General features: G+C 43.4%; 1 protein-coding gene across 3 annotated transcripts in view; it reads left to right on the top strand.

Moving 5' to 3' along the window:
- col24a1 (collagen type XXIV alpha 1 chain) overlaps positions 1-16,772 on the top strand; it is a 126,587-nt gene that overhangs the window by 60,633 nt on the left and 49,182 nt on the right. For all 3 annotated transcript variants that reach the window (XM_029707929.1, XM_029707930.1, XM_029707931.1), the window contains 4 exons: positions 9,632-9,685; positions 13,364-13,417; positions 13,533-13,586; positions 14,028-14,081. In XM_029707929.1, the coding sequence (XP_029563789.1) occupies positions 9,632-9,685; positions 13,364-13,417; positions 13,533-13,586; positions 14,028-14,081 (216 nt within the window). The remainder of the gene's footprint in view (positions 1-9,631; positions 9,686-13,363; positions 13,418-13,532; positions 13,587-14,027; positions 14,082-16,772) is intronic.

The following is a 16,772-nucleotide window of genomic DNA, read 5'->3' as shown; positions in this document are numbered from 1 at the left end:
GGCCCCGATTAAAATGATTTCCACCACAGCTTCAAATTTCTACCTGTAATATAGTCCCCCATTTAAAGGTGGTGTATAAAATACTAATTTCATCCATTAAAATAGCCTAGATTGATATGAAGTGTGTGTGTGTGTGTGTGTGTGTGTGTGTGTGTGTGTGTGTGTGTGTGTGTGTGTGTGTGTGTGTGTGTGTGTGTGTGTGTGTGTGTGTGTGTGTGTGTGTGTGCAGGCACATATCTTAAATCATCAGAGTTATTTTTATGCGCTCTAGAGAACAACATATACTTAGTTTTACCTACATTTAGTAGAGTACCGAAATGAAGCTCCTCACAAGCTAGCAGTGAACATTTTGCAGAAACATAACGCTTTGTTGCATATCTCACTGCTTTCTTCCATGCGCTGTTCCCTCCTGATTCCAAATAATTAACACTTCTTAATATTAATTCAATGGATTGTGGTCAGTAAACCCATGGAATATGGTGTCAATAATATATATTTTTAAATCTATTAGCATGTGCAAATGAAGTGCATAACTATATCATAATTTTCCATTAAGAAAAATTGTTGGGAAAAGTATTTTTAATTTTATTGAAATGTTTTCAGAAACCGTGTCCAATATTTGATTGGCAACAAAAAAAGTTGATGATGGTCACGTTTACTGCTAACTAATGTGAGCTTGTCATGCAGCGCGCAAATAGTTATGTGCAGTATAGCAGGATTGGGATTTTAGGCTGCCATCCTTTGGATTATGTTGGAACTGCATAAATGACACAACTTTTGCAGATAATGTGTAAAAACGCAGGCACCAAACACGCTTGAAAATCATGATTTTATAATATTTGTGGTAATAAATCACAAATTCCAAAGTCAATTAGCTACAGGACAATATTTCTACCTAATGAATTACACAAAAACAGATACACCCCCTCGAACAGCCCTGTAGTAACAACACTTCACAATTTTACACACATGTACCAGCATACAATCCTTTCTCCAAATAAAGATTCACAGTGTTTGTGAGTTATATTACACAGTACTAGGATGTTAGTCCATCCATAAAGATTAGAAATTATACAAAATTAATCTGTAGGTGCAAACCTGTCTATGACTTCACTCTTTCCCAAAGAGTTAGTATGTATATCTTTGTCAATTGTTATGATGCAATCTATCTTGGGTCATTGGGCTCCTAAGCCAGGTATGTAGATGTCTTAATTAATGCACTGAAAGATGTCTCACAGCTGCTAACTGGGATGGTCAGAGCGGCCTGTATGATTGCCTTCAGTGATGGGAACATATCAGGGTCTAACAATTTATACACACAGGACATGTAAAAAGTGGTATCTTTCTTTTTTTGAGAGGTAATGTTTAGCAAGGACTACCTTCTCTGGCTTGAGAGGAATATGCCATGTTTGTATTGTGTGGGCCTCCCCTCTCTATGTTCTCTCTCTGTCCTGCCTGGTAACCTCTCTCTGTGTTTACTCTGTCCTGTCTGCTAACCTCTCTTCCTTGCTGTCTGCAGTTCTGCTTCCCTTGATCTCCTATATTATTACAGAGACGGCATAGTATCAGTGCCGTAGCAATATGGAGTATCCTGAACAGACAAACACACAGAGAAGCAATATATGCACACATACACAACACGAACAACAGGCAAATAATGTTAACCTGAATTTTTTCACTCAATATTAAACCTGATTAACATTAAAATGTCTTACCCTTCACAAACCACAATACCTGTGTTCTCTCTGTTGCTTTAGCAACAAAATCGAAATGCGTGCAGCCATGGGGCAAAACAGATGAGGTTGGCTTAAATTGTTAACATGTAAGCTTTATTTAGTCTCCAATGTTTATTGAAAACAAATACATTTGCGCAATGACCACTTGTTGTTTCAAAAATATTGTTAGAGTTATTGGTTAGCTAGCCGGCGAATGTTTGCCGTATTTGCATTGTCATGAAATCAGTCAAAACACCTCAAAACAAGACATGGTATTAATAACTTGATGAAACATGCTGAAATAAGCCATGAATTATTCCCCACATGGCAGTGTCATTCTTGCTCGTTTTTGTGACGTTGTCAGCCAACCCATCTATGTAGCTAGATGCTAAATAATTATATTGTAGACACACACACACACTCACAATGTATTCACTTACTCCTGCAAATACAACAACCGTCTCTGTGTTTACTGAGCTGCATCTTCAATTCCATATGTCCATCTTCTATAAATTGGAAAAAAATTACTCAACTATCCAGCTTTGTTTTTCAACAGATAGCTACAGTTGAAGTCGGAAGTTTACATACACTTAGGTTGGAGTTATTAAAACTCGTTTTTCAACCACTCCACAAAAGTCTTGTTAACAAACTATAGTTTTGGCAAGTCGGTTAGGACATCTACTTTGTGCATAACACAAGTCATTTTTCCAACAATTGTTTACAGACATATTATTTCACTTATAATTCACTGTATCACAATTCCAGTGGGTCAGAAGTTTACATACACTAAGTTGACTGTGCCTTTAAACAGCTTGGAAAATTCCAGAAAATGATGTCATGACTTTAGAAGCTTCTGAAATGCTAATTGACATAATTTGAGTCAATTGGAGGTGTACCTGTGGATGTATTTCAAGGCCCACCTTCAAACTCAGTCCCTCTTTGCTTGACTTTATGGGAAAATCAAAAGAAATCAGCCAAGACCTCAGAAAAAAATTGTAGACCTCCACAAGTCTGGTTCATCCTTGGGAGCAATTTCCAAATGCCTGAAGGTACCTTGTTCATCTGTACTAACAATAGTACGCAAGTATAAACACCATGGGACCAGTTAGCCATCATACCGCTCAGGAAGGAGACGCGTTCTGTCTCCTAGAGATGAATATACTTTGGTGCGAAAAGTGCAAATCAATCCCAGAACAACAGCAAAGGACCTTGTGAAGATGCTGGAGGAAACAGGTACAAAAGTATCTATATCCACAGTAAAAACGAGTCCTATATCGACAACCTGAAAGGCCACTCAGCAAGGAAGAAGCCACTGCTCCAAAACTGCCATAAACAAGCCAGACTACGGTTTGCAACTGCACATGGGGACAAAGATCATACTTTTTTGGAGAAATGTCCTCTGGTGATTTGCTGCAGGAGGGACTGGTGGACTTCACAAAATAGATGGCATCATGAGGACGGAAAATGATGTGGATATATTGAAGCAACATCTCAAGACATCAGTCAGGAAGTTAAAGCTTTGTCGCAAATGGGTCTTCCAAATGGACAATGACCCCATGCATACTTCCAAAGTTGTGGCAAATGGCTTTAGGACAATAAAGTCAAGGTATTGGAGTGGCCATCACAAAGCCCTGACCTCAATTCCCATAGAAAATGTGTGGCCAGTACTGAAAAAGCATGTGCGAGCAAGGAGGCCTACAAACCTGACTCAGTTACACCAGCTCTGTCAGGAGGAATGGGCCAAAATTCACCCAACTTATTGTGGGAAGCTTGTGGAAGGCTACACGAAATGCTTGACCCAAGTTAAACAATTTAAAGGCAATGCTACCAAATACTATTTGAGTGTATGTAAACTTCTGACCCACTGGGAATGTGATGAATGAAATAAAAGCTGAAATAAACCATTCTCTCAACTATTATTCTGACATTTCACAATCTTCATGTTAGCCTTAAGTTAGCTAGCTAACTTTATTAGCAATTTTTTGCATATTTGGACAATACTTGATTAGACAGTAATTGGTTAGTTAGTGATACTTTGTCGGGTGGTGAACAGAGGTCCAGCAGTTTCATTCAGTGTCCAGGTAGCTAATCAGTAACTGTACTGTCAAAACCCTGCTCATGATATCTGCTAGCTAGACTGAGTAGTCCCTCACATTAGTCAGTCAGTCAGTCAGTCAGTCAGTCAGTCAGTCCGTCCGTCCGTCCGTTCGTTAGTCAGTTAGTTAGCTTAACATTATCTGTCAGTGCAGCTTTTGAGTCAATATGTTGAAATGTAAGTTACTCAAATCTGGCTTACTGTGAGGTCAATAACTCTGAATAACATCATCATGGGCTAACAAAATGTGCTATAGTAATAGCAAGCTAACAAAGTTTAACTCAATTCTCCTTCTCATCTTTGTGTTCTCTCCCTCAGAGAATGAAAAGTCGCCCGCATGCGGTGGAATATCATTTTTGGGGACGAATTAAAAATGACTTTGGTGAACCACTTTGACTTCACCTCCTAAAGTGCCACCGTACACTGAAATGCTGGTTTTAGGCAGCACTGAAAAGGCAGGTCAGGGCCCATGTTTAGAATATTCATTGCGGTGTAGCCTAGCTTGTTTTACACCATCCCAGCAAGGCAAAAGACTCAGGGCTGGGACAAATCATTCGGGGCTATAGGCACAAAAGCCCGGGTCTGGTGACGTCAATGGCCTGTTCCGTAGTACCAGGACCTTCTGGCTGGTGTGTGCTTCTATCCCCTTGTGTTCCTGGCGGCGTTAAACTGAGACTGGGATGTTTTCAATGTTGTGACAGTCTTCACTACGGGGGAAAATATCTGCTTTTCTACTTAGTTAATGATGGATTGCAGTGTTGTGATATAACCACTGAAGGATAAAATGATTCCCTACTGACGGGAAATGTGATTAAAGAAACATACAGACAAAAGTGCTTATTATTATCAAGTGAGCTGCACACCATTCATAGTGTTGGCTGCTGTTAGCCCAGTACAAACATTTCTCTCTGCATCTCTGTGTATCTGTGGCTAGCCAGACATGATGATCCCTAACTAGAGATTGCCTGGTAGAGCCTGATGAATGCTCAATGACTCTTGGATCCATTAACAGATGCTTGGCTTGCTTGTTTGGTTTGATAAATTACCTATTTTCAGCTCTGTTAAGTCAGACTTGGTGTGACACTTGACAAACGTTGTTTCTATGTGTTATTAACTGAAGTCCCGCATACCCCCCCCCCCCGACACACACACACACACACACACACATACACACATACTAGCAGCGACCTGTCCTGCTCAGCATCTAAATGCCATCATTTGTCATTTGCATAGAGCAAGGTCTATGTTCAAACAGGTCAGTTTGTGTGTATCAGGGGAATGAATGGGTGTTGTTGCGGTGTTATAGTTAAGCAATAAAGCCCGAGGGGGTGTGGTATATGGCCAATATACCATGGCTAAGGGCTGTTCTTATGTACGACGCAACGCGGAGTGCCTGGATACAGCCCTTAGCCATGGTATATTGGTCATATAACACAAACCCCTGAGGTGCCTTATTGCTATTATAAACGAGTTGCCAACGTAATTAGAGCAGTCAAAATAAATGTTTTGTCATACCCGTAGTATACGGTCTGATATACCACGGCTGTCAGCCAATCAGCATTCAGGGATCGAACCACCCGGTTTATAACAGGTAATTTCTCATGAGCAGTAAAACACACAATAATGCAGCTGGAACTCCCCTCTTGTATAACATGGTGAGTCCATGAAATCCCCATCAGACATCTCTACTGTACATTGATCTATAGAAGAGTGTGCTTTTAGAGTTGGGTGCTGCAGAGTGGGCTTTTAGAGTGGGGTTCACTCCAGTAACTAACAGTATGTTTACTCCAGTAACTAACAGTACGTTTACTCCAGTAACTAACAGTATGTTTACTCCAGTAACTAACAGTATGCTTACTCCAGTAACTAACAGTATGTTTACTCCAGTAACTAACAGTACGTTTACTCCAGTAACTAACAGTATGTTTACTCCAGTAACTAACAGTATGCTTACTCCAGTAACTAACAGTATGTTTACTCCAGTAACTAACAGTATGTTTACTCCAGTAACTAACAGTATGTTTACTCCAGTAACTAACAGTATGTTTACTCCAGTAACTAACAGTATGTTTACTCCAGTAACTAACAGTACGTTTACTCCAGTAACTAACAGTATGTTTACTCCAGTAACTAACAGTACGTTTACTGCCGTGAGGAAACTATTAAAGCTAACAAAGATCTGACAGGCAGCGTAGAGGAACTCAATTTTCTCCCCAGTCACCTCTAGAGCCACAGTGCCATCTTGTGTTCAGTGTTGAAAAATACATCTTTGAGGGACAGAGTGACTAAGCAAAGCTCTGAAGTCACCTGCTCTTTCATATCATCTTCCTTAAATGACAGCATGCACTTTATGATAGTGTCATTGAATAATGGCTTTCTTAACCGCCACCATCTTTCAGCCTGGATGTTCCTTTCAGTTCCCGCTGACAAATTATGGGAGCATTTGTGCACACAGAGCTTTGATTTACAGTTTCAATAAAAGTATTCCCATGTTATAAGGACTCATGATTTATTGCTGTTTTCGGCCCTCTCTCTCTCTGAGGGCATTTGTAAGAAGAGTTCTGAGAATGACCAGTTCTCTCCATCTTTCCTTCGTTCCTTTTTCATCTGTTTGCTCTGTGCTGTACAGACAGATTTCAGTTGGTCATTGTGTTATGTGATCTAGGGTAGTGATGTACACTTACCATTACAACAGCGGTTGAAGAGAAAACATACAGGAGGGTAGCTCTCCAGGAACAAGGATGGAGAGAGAACCTACAGGAGGGTAGCTCTCCAGGAACAAGGATGGAGAGCCCTGCTAGAGAGCCCTGCTGTATACTTACCATTACAACAGGGGTTGTAAATAGTAGACCACTTAAAGGTCCCTTACAGTACAAGTACAGGAGTATCATGGCAAACTGGAAGACTGGCCAATAGTTTCTATGCTCAGACCATCAGGCTGCTGAAAATCCACCACTAGTCAGCTACCTGCTCCCCCCTCCCCCTGCTACGCCCCCTGCTACTCCCCCTATGGACACCCCCCAACTGACTTTTACTCTGCCCCCACCCTAACAACATTCATTACTGTTGCAGTTGTTAATATGTATATTTTAGTTTTTTAAATTCTAATTGTTATTTTTTTATCCACACCCCCTCAATGGCCATGCTTCTCCCCCTATGGTCATTCCCCCCACCCCCTAAACAGCCTTTATTCTGCCTCCCCCTATGGTCATTCCCCCCACCCCCTAAACAGCCTTTACTCTGCCTCCCCCATGGTCATTCCCCCCACCCCCTAAACAGCCTTTACTCTGCCTCCCCCATGGTCATTCCCCCCACCCCCTAAACAGCCTTTACTCTGCCTCCCCCCATGGTCATTCCCCCCACCCCCTAAACAGCCTTTACTCTGCCTCCCCCCATGGTCATTCCCCCCACCCCCTAAACAGCCTTTACTCTGCCTCCCCCTATGGTCATTCCCCCCACCCCCTAAACAGCCTTTACTCTGCCTCCCCCCATGGTCATTCCCCCCACCCCCTAAACAGCCTTTACTCTGCCTCCCCCCATGGTCATTCCCCCCACCCCCTAAACAGCCTTTACTCTGCCTCCCCCTATGGTCATTCCCCCCACCCCCTAAACAGCCTTTACTCTGCCTCCCCCTATGGTCAAATCAAATCAAATGTATTTATATAGCCCTTCTTAGATCAGTTGATATCTCAAAGTGCTGTACAGAAACCCAGCCTAAAACCCCAAAGAGCAAGCAATGCAGGTGTAGACGTAGTCCTGTGTGGCTCAGTTGGTAGAGCATGGTGTTTGCAATGCCAGGGTTGTGGGTTCGATTCCCACGTGGGACCAGTATGGGAAAAAAATATGAAATGTGTGCATTTGTGTGTAAGTTGCTCTGGATAAGAGTGTCTGCTAAATGACTAAAATGTAGAAGCATGGTGGCTAGGAAAAACTCCCTAGCAAGGACAAAACCTAGGAAGAAACCTAGAGAGGAACCAGGCTATGAGGGGTGGCCAATCCTCTTCTGGCTGTGCTATGTGGAGGTTATAACAGAACATGGCCAAGAGTTTCAAATGACCAGCATGGTCAAATAATAATAATAATAATAATAATCACAGTGGTTGTAGAGGGTGCAACAGGTCAGGAGTAAATGTCAGTTGGCTGATCATTGAGAGTATTTCTTCTGCTCCTGCTGTCTCTAGAGAGTTGAAAACAGCAGGTCTGGGACAGGTAGCACACAGGTCAGGGTTCCATAGCTGCAGGCAGAACAGTTGAAACTGGAGCAGCAGCATGGCCAGGTGGACTGGGGACAGCAAGGAGTCATCATCATTTGTAAGTCGCTCTGAATAAGAGTGTCTGCTAAATTATGTAAATGTAATGCCAGGCATGGTCCTAGGGTTCAGGTCCTCAGAAAGAGAGAATTAGAGAGAGCATACTTAAATTCACACAGGACACCAGATAAGACAGGAGAAATACTCCAGATATAACAGACTGACCCTAGCCCCCTGACACAAACTACTCCAGCATAAATACTGGAGGCTGAGACAGGAGGGTCAGGAGGTCATTCCCCCACCCCCTAAACAGCCTTTACTCTGCCTCCATTCCAATGGACATGTATTTATTTATTCATCACTGATACAGTTATGATGTGTATAGTTCTATTTCTATTGTTGTTGTTTTTTTAATCACCATTTTCATAATTTTATTTCACTTAGTCCTGCATGTTGGAGCTCGAAGCCTAAGATTTTAACTGTAACCTGCAATCACACCTGCGACCCTGACTATTAAAAACTCTGAATCTGAATCTATCGGGGGACCTTTAAGCCTGTGAAGGATTTACAACAGAGATGATTAAAGGCCCAATCCAGCCAATTTTTAAATAAACATCAAATCATTTCTGGGTAACAATTAAGTACCTTACTGTAATAGTTTTCCATTTCTCAACCAATCATTTTGCTAGGACTGTCTGGGAGTCGTCTGAGTGGGGAGGGGGAGGGCACCTGAAAAGTAGCTGTTATTGGAAGAGAGGTTTGGAACTCACTTTATCGGTCTATTAACTTAATTGATGCCTGCTGATGTCAACAGGCAGGCTGTACTCCACCCATGCCAAACATTCTGATTAGAAAGTCCTATGTAGATTGTAATTTCAACCAGCAGGAAATAACACTGATCAAATCTTTTCAGACTTTTACAGTGTTAGTTTCATAAGCTGTTGTACAATATGATACAGAGCACATGAGAAACTGAATTTTGACTGCACTGGACCTTTTAAGACATAGCCCTAACTTTGACATCATGACTTTGCACTTTAATATTTTCATAAGTTGATGTGAATGATGTGACATACATTGCTGGGACAAAGACCTTTTGAGATGGCTAAAGGCTGTGTATGTCTCCTCCTGTGGAACAGAGCCAGGGTTAGTCATGATAGACAACGGATGTGCATAGAATATCACACTGATCCTAGATTAATAAAGCAACCAAATACTTCAGATCAGATGTAATACCTTTGATACACATTTGATATGCTTGATACACCACATTCAATAGCTTCCTTCCCCAGTTGTCACAGAAACTGCTTCCTCAGTGTTTGTGTTCAGGATGCTATGGATCAAGTTTATCGATCAAGTTCACAGGCTTGTCCCTTCCCAACTTCTCAAAGGGGATTTTTCCATTCCTGGAATATTAGATGTACACTTTATTTTCTGCATGACTTACTGTTTTATATATTTGTTTCTCCAGACCAATCAGATCCATTGATAGTGTCTCTTGTAGGCTCTGTCTGGTTAAGTTCGGCCTGTAATATTATGTTGGTGAACTTTGACCTCTGTCTCTCTCTCAGGGGAAAGCTGGGATCCCTGGCAGCACAGGAGAGAGGGGTGCCCATGGTGAACCAGTGAGTATCGACCAACCAATCAATCAAACAGTTCTTTACAGGAACCCTGCCTAGACCCCTAAAGTGTAAGCAGCAACACAGTGGGCAGGAAAACTCCCTAAAAGGAATAAACCTCAAGACCTCCCTTAGTGTGATGAGGGCGAGGAGTTTTCCGACCTAACCACACAACCTGATAGGGGAACACTCTGGGTCTTACCTATGACACTTTGGCTGTGTTTGTGTAAATGCAGCCACTGTGGCTGTGATTGTTCTGTGGTATAGGAATGTCAAACAGACTATCCCTGCGAGGTGAACATGTATTATTAAAATGATTAAGCCTCTCTTCCTCCTGAGGCATTTGGACTTTGTTGGGGACAGGCAGCCCAATTCTGATATTTTTTCTTCTAATTGGTCAAAAGACCAATTAGTGAAAAAAGTATTAGAGTTGGGCTGCCTGTGTTAAGGCAGCCATCCTTTTATGTTTTTATTTCTAATCATTTAATCAGCTCTGGTATTACTCCCACACCCGGAATCAGTTGTTCCAGGGCTCTGTAAAACGCAAGCTGTAAAGAGCAGTGTGATTTCATGTGGCTGATGGGATGTGAGTGTGACTAATGTTTCCAGCTTTGATGCTGACACACACACACTCAGGCACGCAGACACACACACACACACACACACTCAGGCACGCAGACACACACACACGCACACTCAGGCACGCAGACACACACACACACACACACACACACACACACAGACAAATACACGCACACACACACACACACACGCAGACACAGGCACACACACAAACGCAGACACAGGCACACAAACACACACTCACACAAACTTAACCCCCACATTATCCCTCTCAAGCATTAGTCTCCAAATTCTCATATTTCATGGAAAACAGTGGACCCCTTGAGAGCATCAAGAACGTCAAAAAAATATATTTCAAAAAAGCTCCACAGTCATCAAATCAAATCCCATTTTATTTGTCACATACACACGGTTAGCAGATGTTAATGCGAGTGTAGCGAAATGCCTATGCTTCTAGTTCCGACAATGCAGTAATATCTAACAAGTCATCTAACAATTCCCCACCAACTACCTAATAAACACAAATCTAAAGGGGTGAATGAGAATATTTACATATAAGTATATGGCTGAGCGATGGCCGAGCGGCATAGACAAGGTGCGATAGATGGTATAAAATACAGTATATACATGTGATATGAGTAATGTAAGATATGTAAACATTATTAAAGTGACATTATTTAGAGTGTATTGTATAAAGTGACTAGTGATCCATTTATTAAAGTCGCCAGCGATTGGGTCTCGAAGTAGGCAGCAGCCTCTGAGTTAGTGATTGTTGTTTAGCAGTCTGATGGCCTTGAGATAGAAGCTGTTTTTCAGTCTCTCGCTCCCAGCTTTGATGTACCTGTACTGACCTCACCTTCTGGATGGTAGCGGTGTGAACAGGCAGTGGCTCTGGTGGTTGATGTCCTTGATTATGTTTTTGGCCTTCCTGTGACATCAGGTGCTGTAGGTGTCATGGAGGGCAGGTAGTTTGCCCCCAGTGATGCGTTGTACAGACTGCACCACCCTCTGGAAAGCCTTGCGGTTGAGGGCGGTGCAGTTGCCGTACCAGGCTATGATACAGCCCGACAAGATGCTCTCGATTGTGCATCTGTAAAAGTTTGTCAGGGTTCTGGGTGACAAGCCAAATTTCTTCAGCCTCCTGAGGTTCTTCACCACACTGTCTGTGTGGATGGACCATTTCAGTTTGTCCGTGATGTGTACGCCGAGGAACTCAAAACTTTCCTCCTTCTCCACTGCTGTCATGCCCTGCTGTCACGCCCTGATCTGTTTCACCTGTCTTTGTGATTGTCTCCCACCTCCAGGTGTCACCTGTTTTCCCTATTAGTCCCCGGTGTATTTATCCCTGTGTTTCCTGTCTCTCTGTGCCAGTTTGTCTTGTTTTGCCAAGTCAACCAGCATTTTTACTAGCTCCTATCTTTCCCAGTCTCTGTTTTTTCCTAGCCCTCCTGGTTTTGACCCTTGCCTGTCCTGACGCCGAATCCGCTTGCCTGACCTCTCTGCCTGTTCTGACCTCGAGCCTGCCTATCTCCTTGTACTGTTTGGACTCGGACCTTATCACTGAACCCCTGCCTGTCCTGACCTCGAGCCTGCCTATCGCCTGGTACTGTTTGGACTCTGACATTGGTTTATGAACTCTCGCCTGTACCCGACCTGCCTTTTCCCTACCCCTTTTGTTATAATAAGTATCGGAGCTCAACCATCTGCTTCCTGTCTGCATTTGGGTCTCGCCTTGTGCCCTTATAACTGCTGTCCCTTCAATGTGGATAGGGGGGTGCTGCCTCTGCTCTTTCCTGAAGTCCACGATCATCTCCTTTGTTTTGTTGACATTGAGTGAGAGGTTGTTTTCCTGACACCACACTCCGAGTGCCCTCACCTCCTCCCTGTAGGCTGTCTTGTCGTTGTTGGTGATCAAGCCCACTACTGTTGTGTCGTCTTCAAACTTGATGATTGAGTTGGAGGCTTGCATGGCCACGCAGTTGTGGGTGAACAGGGAGTACAGGAGGGGGCTGAGTGTTGAGGATCAGCGAAGTGGAGATGTTGTTTCCTACCTTCACCACCTGGGGGCGGCCCGTCAGAAAGTCCAGGACCCAATTGCACAGGGTGGGGTTGAGACCCAGGGCCTCCAGCTTGATGAGCTTGGAGGGTATTATGGTGTTGAATGCTGAGTGGTAGTCAATGAACAGCATTCTTACGAAGGTATTCCTTTTGTCCAGATGGGATAGGGCAGTGTGCAGTGTGATGGTGATTGCATCGTCTGTGGACCTGTTGGGACAGTATGCAAACTGAAGTGGGTCTAAGGTGGCTGGTAAGGTGGAAGTGATATGATCCTTGACTAGTCTCTCAAAGCACTTCATGATAACAGAAGTGAGTGCTATGGGGCGATAGTCATTTAGTTCAGTTATCTTTGCCTTCTTGGGTACAGGAACAATGGATGCCATCTTGAAGCATGTGGGGACAACAGACTGGGATAGGGAGCATTTGCATATGTCCGTAAACACACCAGCCAGCTGTTCTGCACATGCTCTGAGGATGCGGCTAGGGATGGCGTCTGGGTCAGCAGCCTTGCGAGGGTTAACAGGTTTAAATGTTTTACTCACATCAGCCATGGAGAAGGAGAGGGGTGGGCACAGTCCTTGTTAGCGGGCCGCGACAGTGGTACTGTATTATTCTCACAGCGGGCAAAGAAGGTGTTTTGTTTGTCTGGAAGTGTGACATCGGTGTCCGTGACTTGGCTGGATTTCTTTTTGTAGTCCGTGATTTCTTGTAGACCCTGCCACATACGTCTCGTGTCTGAGCCGTTGAATTTGTCACTGTTCACCTTGTCGCTGTACTGGGGTTTCGCTTGTTTGATTGCCTTGCGGAGGGAATAGCTATGCTGTTTATATTCAGACATAATCCCAGACCTCTTTCCATGGTTAAATGCGGTGGATCACGCTTTCAGTTTTGCGCGAATGCCGCCATCCGTCCACGGTTTCTGGTTAGGGTAGGTATATGTTATGGATCAGTTGTTACTTTGAACACAATCAAACCATGATGCACCACATCACATGATATCACAGTAACCCCTGTGGCCTCTGATTGGCTGTTTTTCTCCTCTAGGGGCCCAAAGGACCAGCGGGGGACGCAGGACCTGATGGAGAGCAAGGACATGAGGTAACTGTGATATCAAGATTGGATCTCATTATTTTGTTGTCGTTTCACTGTGATTTTCACTATACTTCTGGACACACACACACACACTTTGTTTTACTTCTCTCTCTTTCCACAGGGCACTCCTGGCGGAGAGGGGGAGCCAGGTCCAGTTGGAGAACCTGGGATAAAGGTTAGTGTCCTAGAGAATTACTGAAAACAAAATGACAAATCAGACAACATGCTAGTGAAGTTTAATGCTTTGCCTACTCACCCATTGAACTTGTACAGATGTACCTCAACATACCATAGGTATGAAAAATATAAAAAAGATGGCAATGTTAAGCTGAGAGCGGTATCAGGTCCTATTAGTACCCAGAAGCCTCTAGGAGGGCCATGGCATCTGTTCATCCCTGTTTTGGGTTATGTCCCCCTGAGGGGACGTGACCTCCTGAGCACTATGAAAAACACAGTCAACACTCGCAAATAAAGTACTTAAATCTAAGTCATATTTTATTTGGAAGTTGGAATACTCCTGGGCTACAGTACCTCAAGACTCATTTACAGAACTTAGAGTTGAGCTTGTCTTATTTTGTATAAACTCCTGAGCACCTCTGTTGTTGTGTCCCTGCAGGGCCACGGGGGGCCGGTTGGAGGAGAGGGGGAACAAGGACAGCAGGGAATGAGAGTGAGTCCTGACTGAGTCCTTCACAAGACCTTCTAAACACAGTCTATGCTCCTAATCCTGCTCTGCTTGTGTTTGGGAGAATCCGATATGCCCGTATATTTACTGTGCCCTCATTTGATGGAGATGTGTAATCCCTGGGCCCGGCGAAGGCCAGGGCAGAGTTGAGACTGATTTGTTTTTGTCTGTTGGACTGTATCAATAACCTTCAGGGATGTCGGAGGAGCCTCTCTCCCCCTCTTCTTGGGCCAGGGGAAAGCACTGTAGAGAGAGAGAGGGTCCTTTGTGTCAAAGCTTACTCCCAGAGATCCTGTTTATGATTATTCAAACAATCACACTGTTTTTATTGTACATTCTTATTGCCACTAATACATCAATTCCACTGGGCTTTTTTTTACCTCCAGACACTTAGGATTTGTATATGTAATCGAGAAAACAGCGATTGCTTACACACTTGTTGCGGAATTTGACTCATTGTGTCAACTCTACACACAAGCCAAATAAGACACAACACTTAAGATTAACATCTCACTTCTATGTCAAAATGAACCTCTGTAATCAAAACCTAACAATCCTTTTTCAAAATAGCATTTTTCCAACAAAATGGTATGCACATGCACCATTTGAATTACTCTTTCAAAGCAGCAACAACACACTAGTGTACTTTATAAAAAAACACTGCTGTCTTTAGTACTTTGTATACCTTATACCCATTTTCTCATACAGGCTTCTGTGAAAGATTGTTCCAGTATATCTACTCACATTTCAATGAACACAAAAATAGAAAGGCTTAAAAAAAAATAATATACAGCTTATTTTTTTGTAATTGCAGGTTTTTACAACAAACAAACACAAAGATAGGTAGAAGTACAGTAATCAATACAATATGCTACTGTAAAGTCACTGAAATTAAAAAAATTACAGTGCAGTGGTAAACAAAAAACTGTATTGTAAGGGATGGGGTGGATGGTTTATGGATCCTTCTGTTAGGGTCTGGCCACATCACCTCATCCACATCACAAGCAATGTCATCCCTGGCTAGGCAACGGGGAAAACAACGCCTTGTGTGCCATATCCAACCCTGGACTGACCCCACCTCAATGTCTCCGCATGCCTCTTCCATTGCAGAAGAGGCAGGCTGGCATGTGGTTGGCGGTCATACACTTTCCAACGCCAACCCGAAAATAATTCCTCAATCGGATTGAGAAATGGGGAGTAAGGGGGCAATTATACAACTGTGAAGTTATTGTGGTTGGTGAACCAGTCCCTGACCAGAGCATCCCGGTGGAAACTAACATTATCCCAGATGACAACAAACCTGGGCTGCTCTGGTCCGTCCTGTACAGCTGCATTATGTATTGCATCCAGAAATATGATTATGTGTGTAGTATTGTAGGGACCTAGGGTGGCATGGTGATGGAGAACTCCTTGCAGACTAATGGTGGAACACAAGGTGACATTTCCCCCTCGCTGCCCAGGGACATTCACAATGGCTCTTTGTCCTATAACATTTTGGCCCCGACGCCTGGTTTTAGCCAGATTGAATCCAGCTTCATCAATGAAAATAAACTCATGAGGCTGCATCAAAGTCCAGGACTCTCTGTAACAGAAAATGCATACACTGTACTGTGAATATGGTGTAACTCAAAACACAGTGACTACAATGTCTACATTTTCATAAAAGCATGGGGATGGGAGTGTGGTTGGGTCAGACACATTCAGTCAAAACTACAAGCTACAGGCAAGGCAGGTGCCCCCACAGACAACCCCCCCCCCCCCCCCCCATAGCAGGGGGCACCTGCTTTGTCACATACTGCTTTGTCTGAATGTATCTATGCAGTGCCAATAAGCCACAATCTACTGCCATTACTGTATTACAGTTAATGGTAGTGACACTTACTTGCACATAGTCATAGCGAAGGTCTTTGACTAACGCTGTTCCTCTCAAATGGAACCCTGTACAGCTGCTTCATCGTAAGTTGGTGATGACTCAAGATGCGGTAGAGTGTGGACATACTGACACGGTTGATATTATGGAATGTTGTGTGATCTGCAGTGATTTGCTCTCCTAGTTGATGTAGGTGGATGGTGTTGTTTGCCAACACTAGATTGACAACGGCCAGTTCCTGTTCATGGTGAACAGACGTGGCCTTTCACCCTCAGGAGGTCGTCTGGCAGTTCTGTAGAAAATGCAAGAGTATGATGTCATTGGTTAGGTTCTTTTTTACATACTGTACACAGTAACATCAACACTGTATTACATGTACTTCACAACACTATACCTATTTTTTTGTTCACTGAGGAGCATAGACCTAATATTATAGGACTACATTGTAATGTACTGTGATGCAGAATGATGTGCAACAATTCCATAGGTACAGTCTAGTGTAGAAAGTTGAAGACATACCTGTTCTCCAGTCTAAATGTCTGTATTATGGATGCTACCGTGTAGCGACTCAGGTTGGGCTGGACCCTCTGCCCAGGCTCCCTCATCGTCAGGCCATGATTTATGACATGGTCCACCAAAGTGGCCCTAATGTCATCGGAAATATGTCTCCGTCTATTGCCTGGTCCCCTTCTTTGTTCTTGTCCTCCTCCTACTCCTCTCTTCCTCTTCCACTTCCTCTCGCTCTCACTGCCTCCATGTTTGCAAAGTTCTCACAAAAGAGGTGAGCTTACCTGAGGTCTATTTGT

Source organism: Salmo trutta, chromosome 22, assembly GCF_901001165.1.
Source record: "Salmo trutta chromosome 22, fSalTru1.1, whole genome shotgun sequence".
Classification (NCBI taxonomy): Eukaryota; Metazoa; Chordata; class Actinopteri; order Salmoniformes; family Salmonidae; genus Salmo; species Salmo trutta.
The sequence above is the reverse complement of the archived record's forward strand: the minus strand, read 5'-3'. Positions and strand labels throughout refer to the sequence as shown.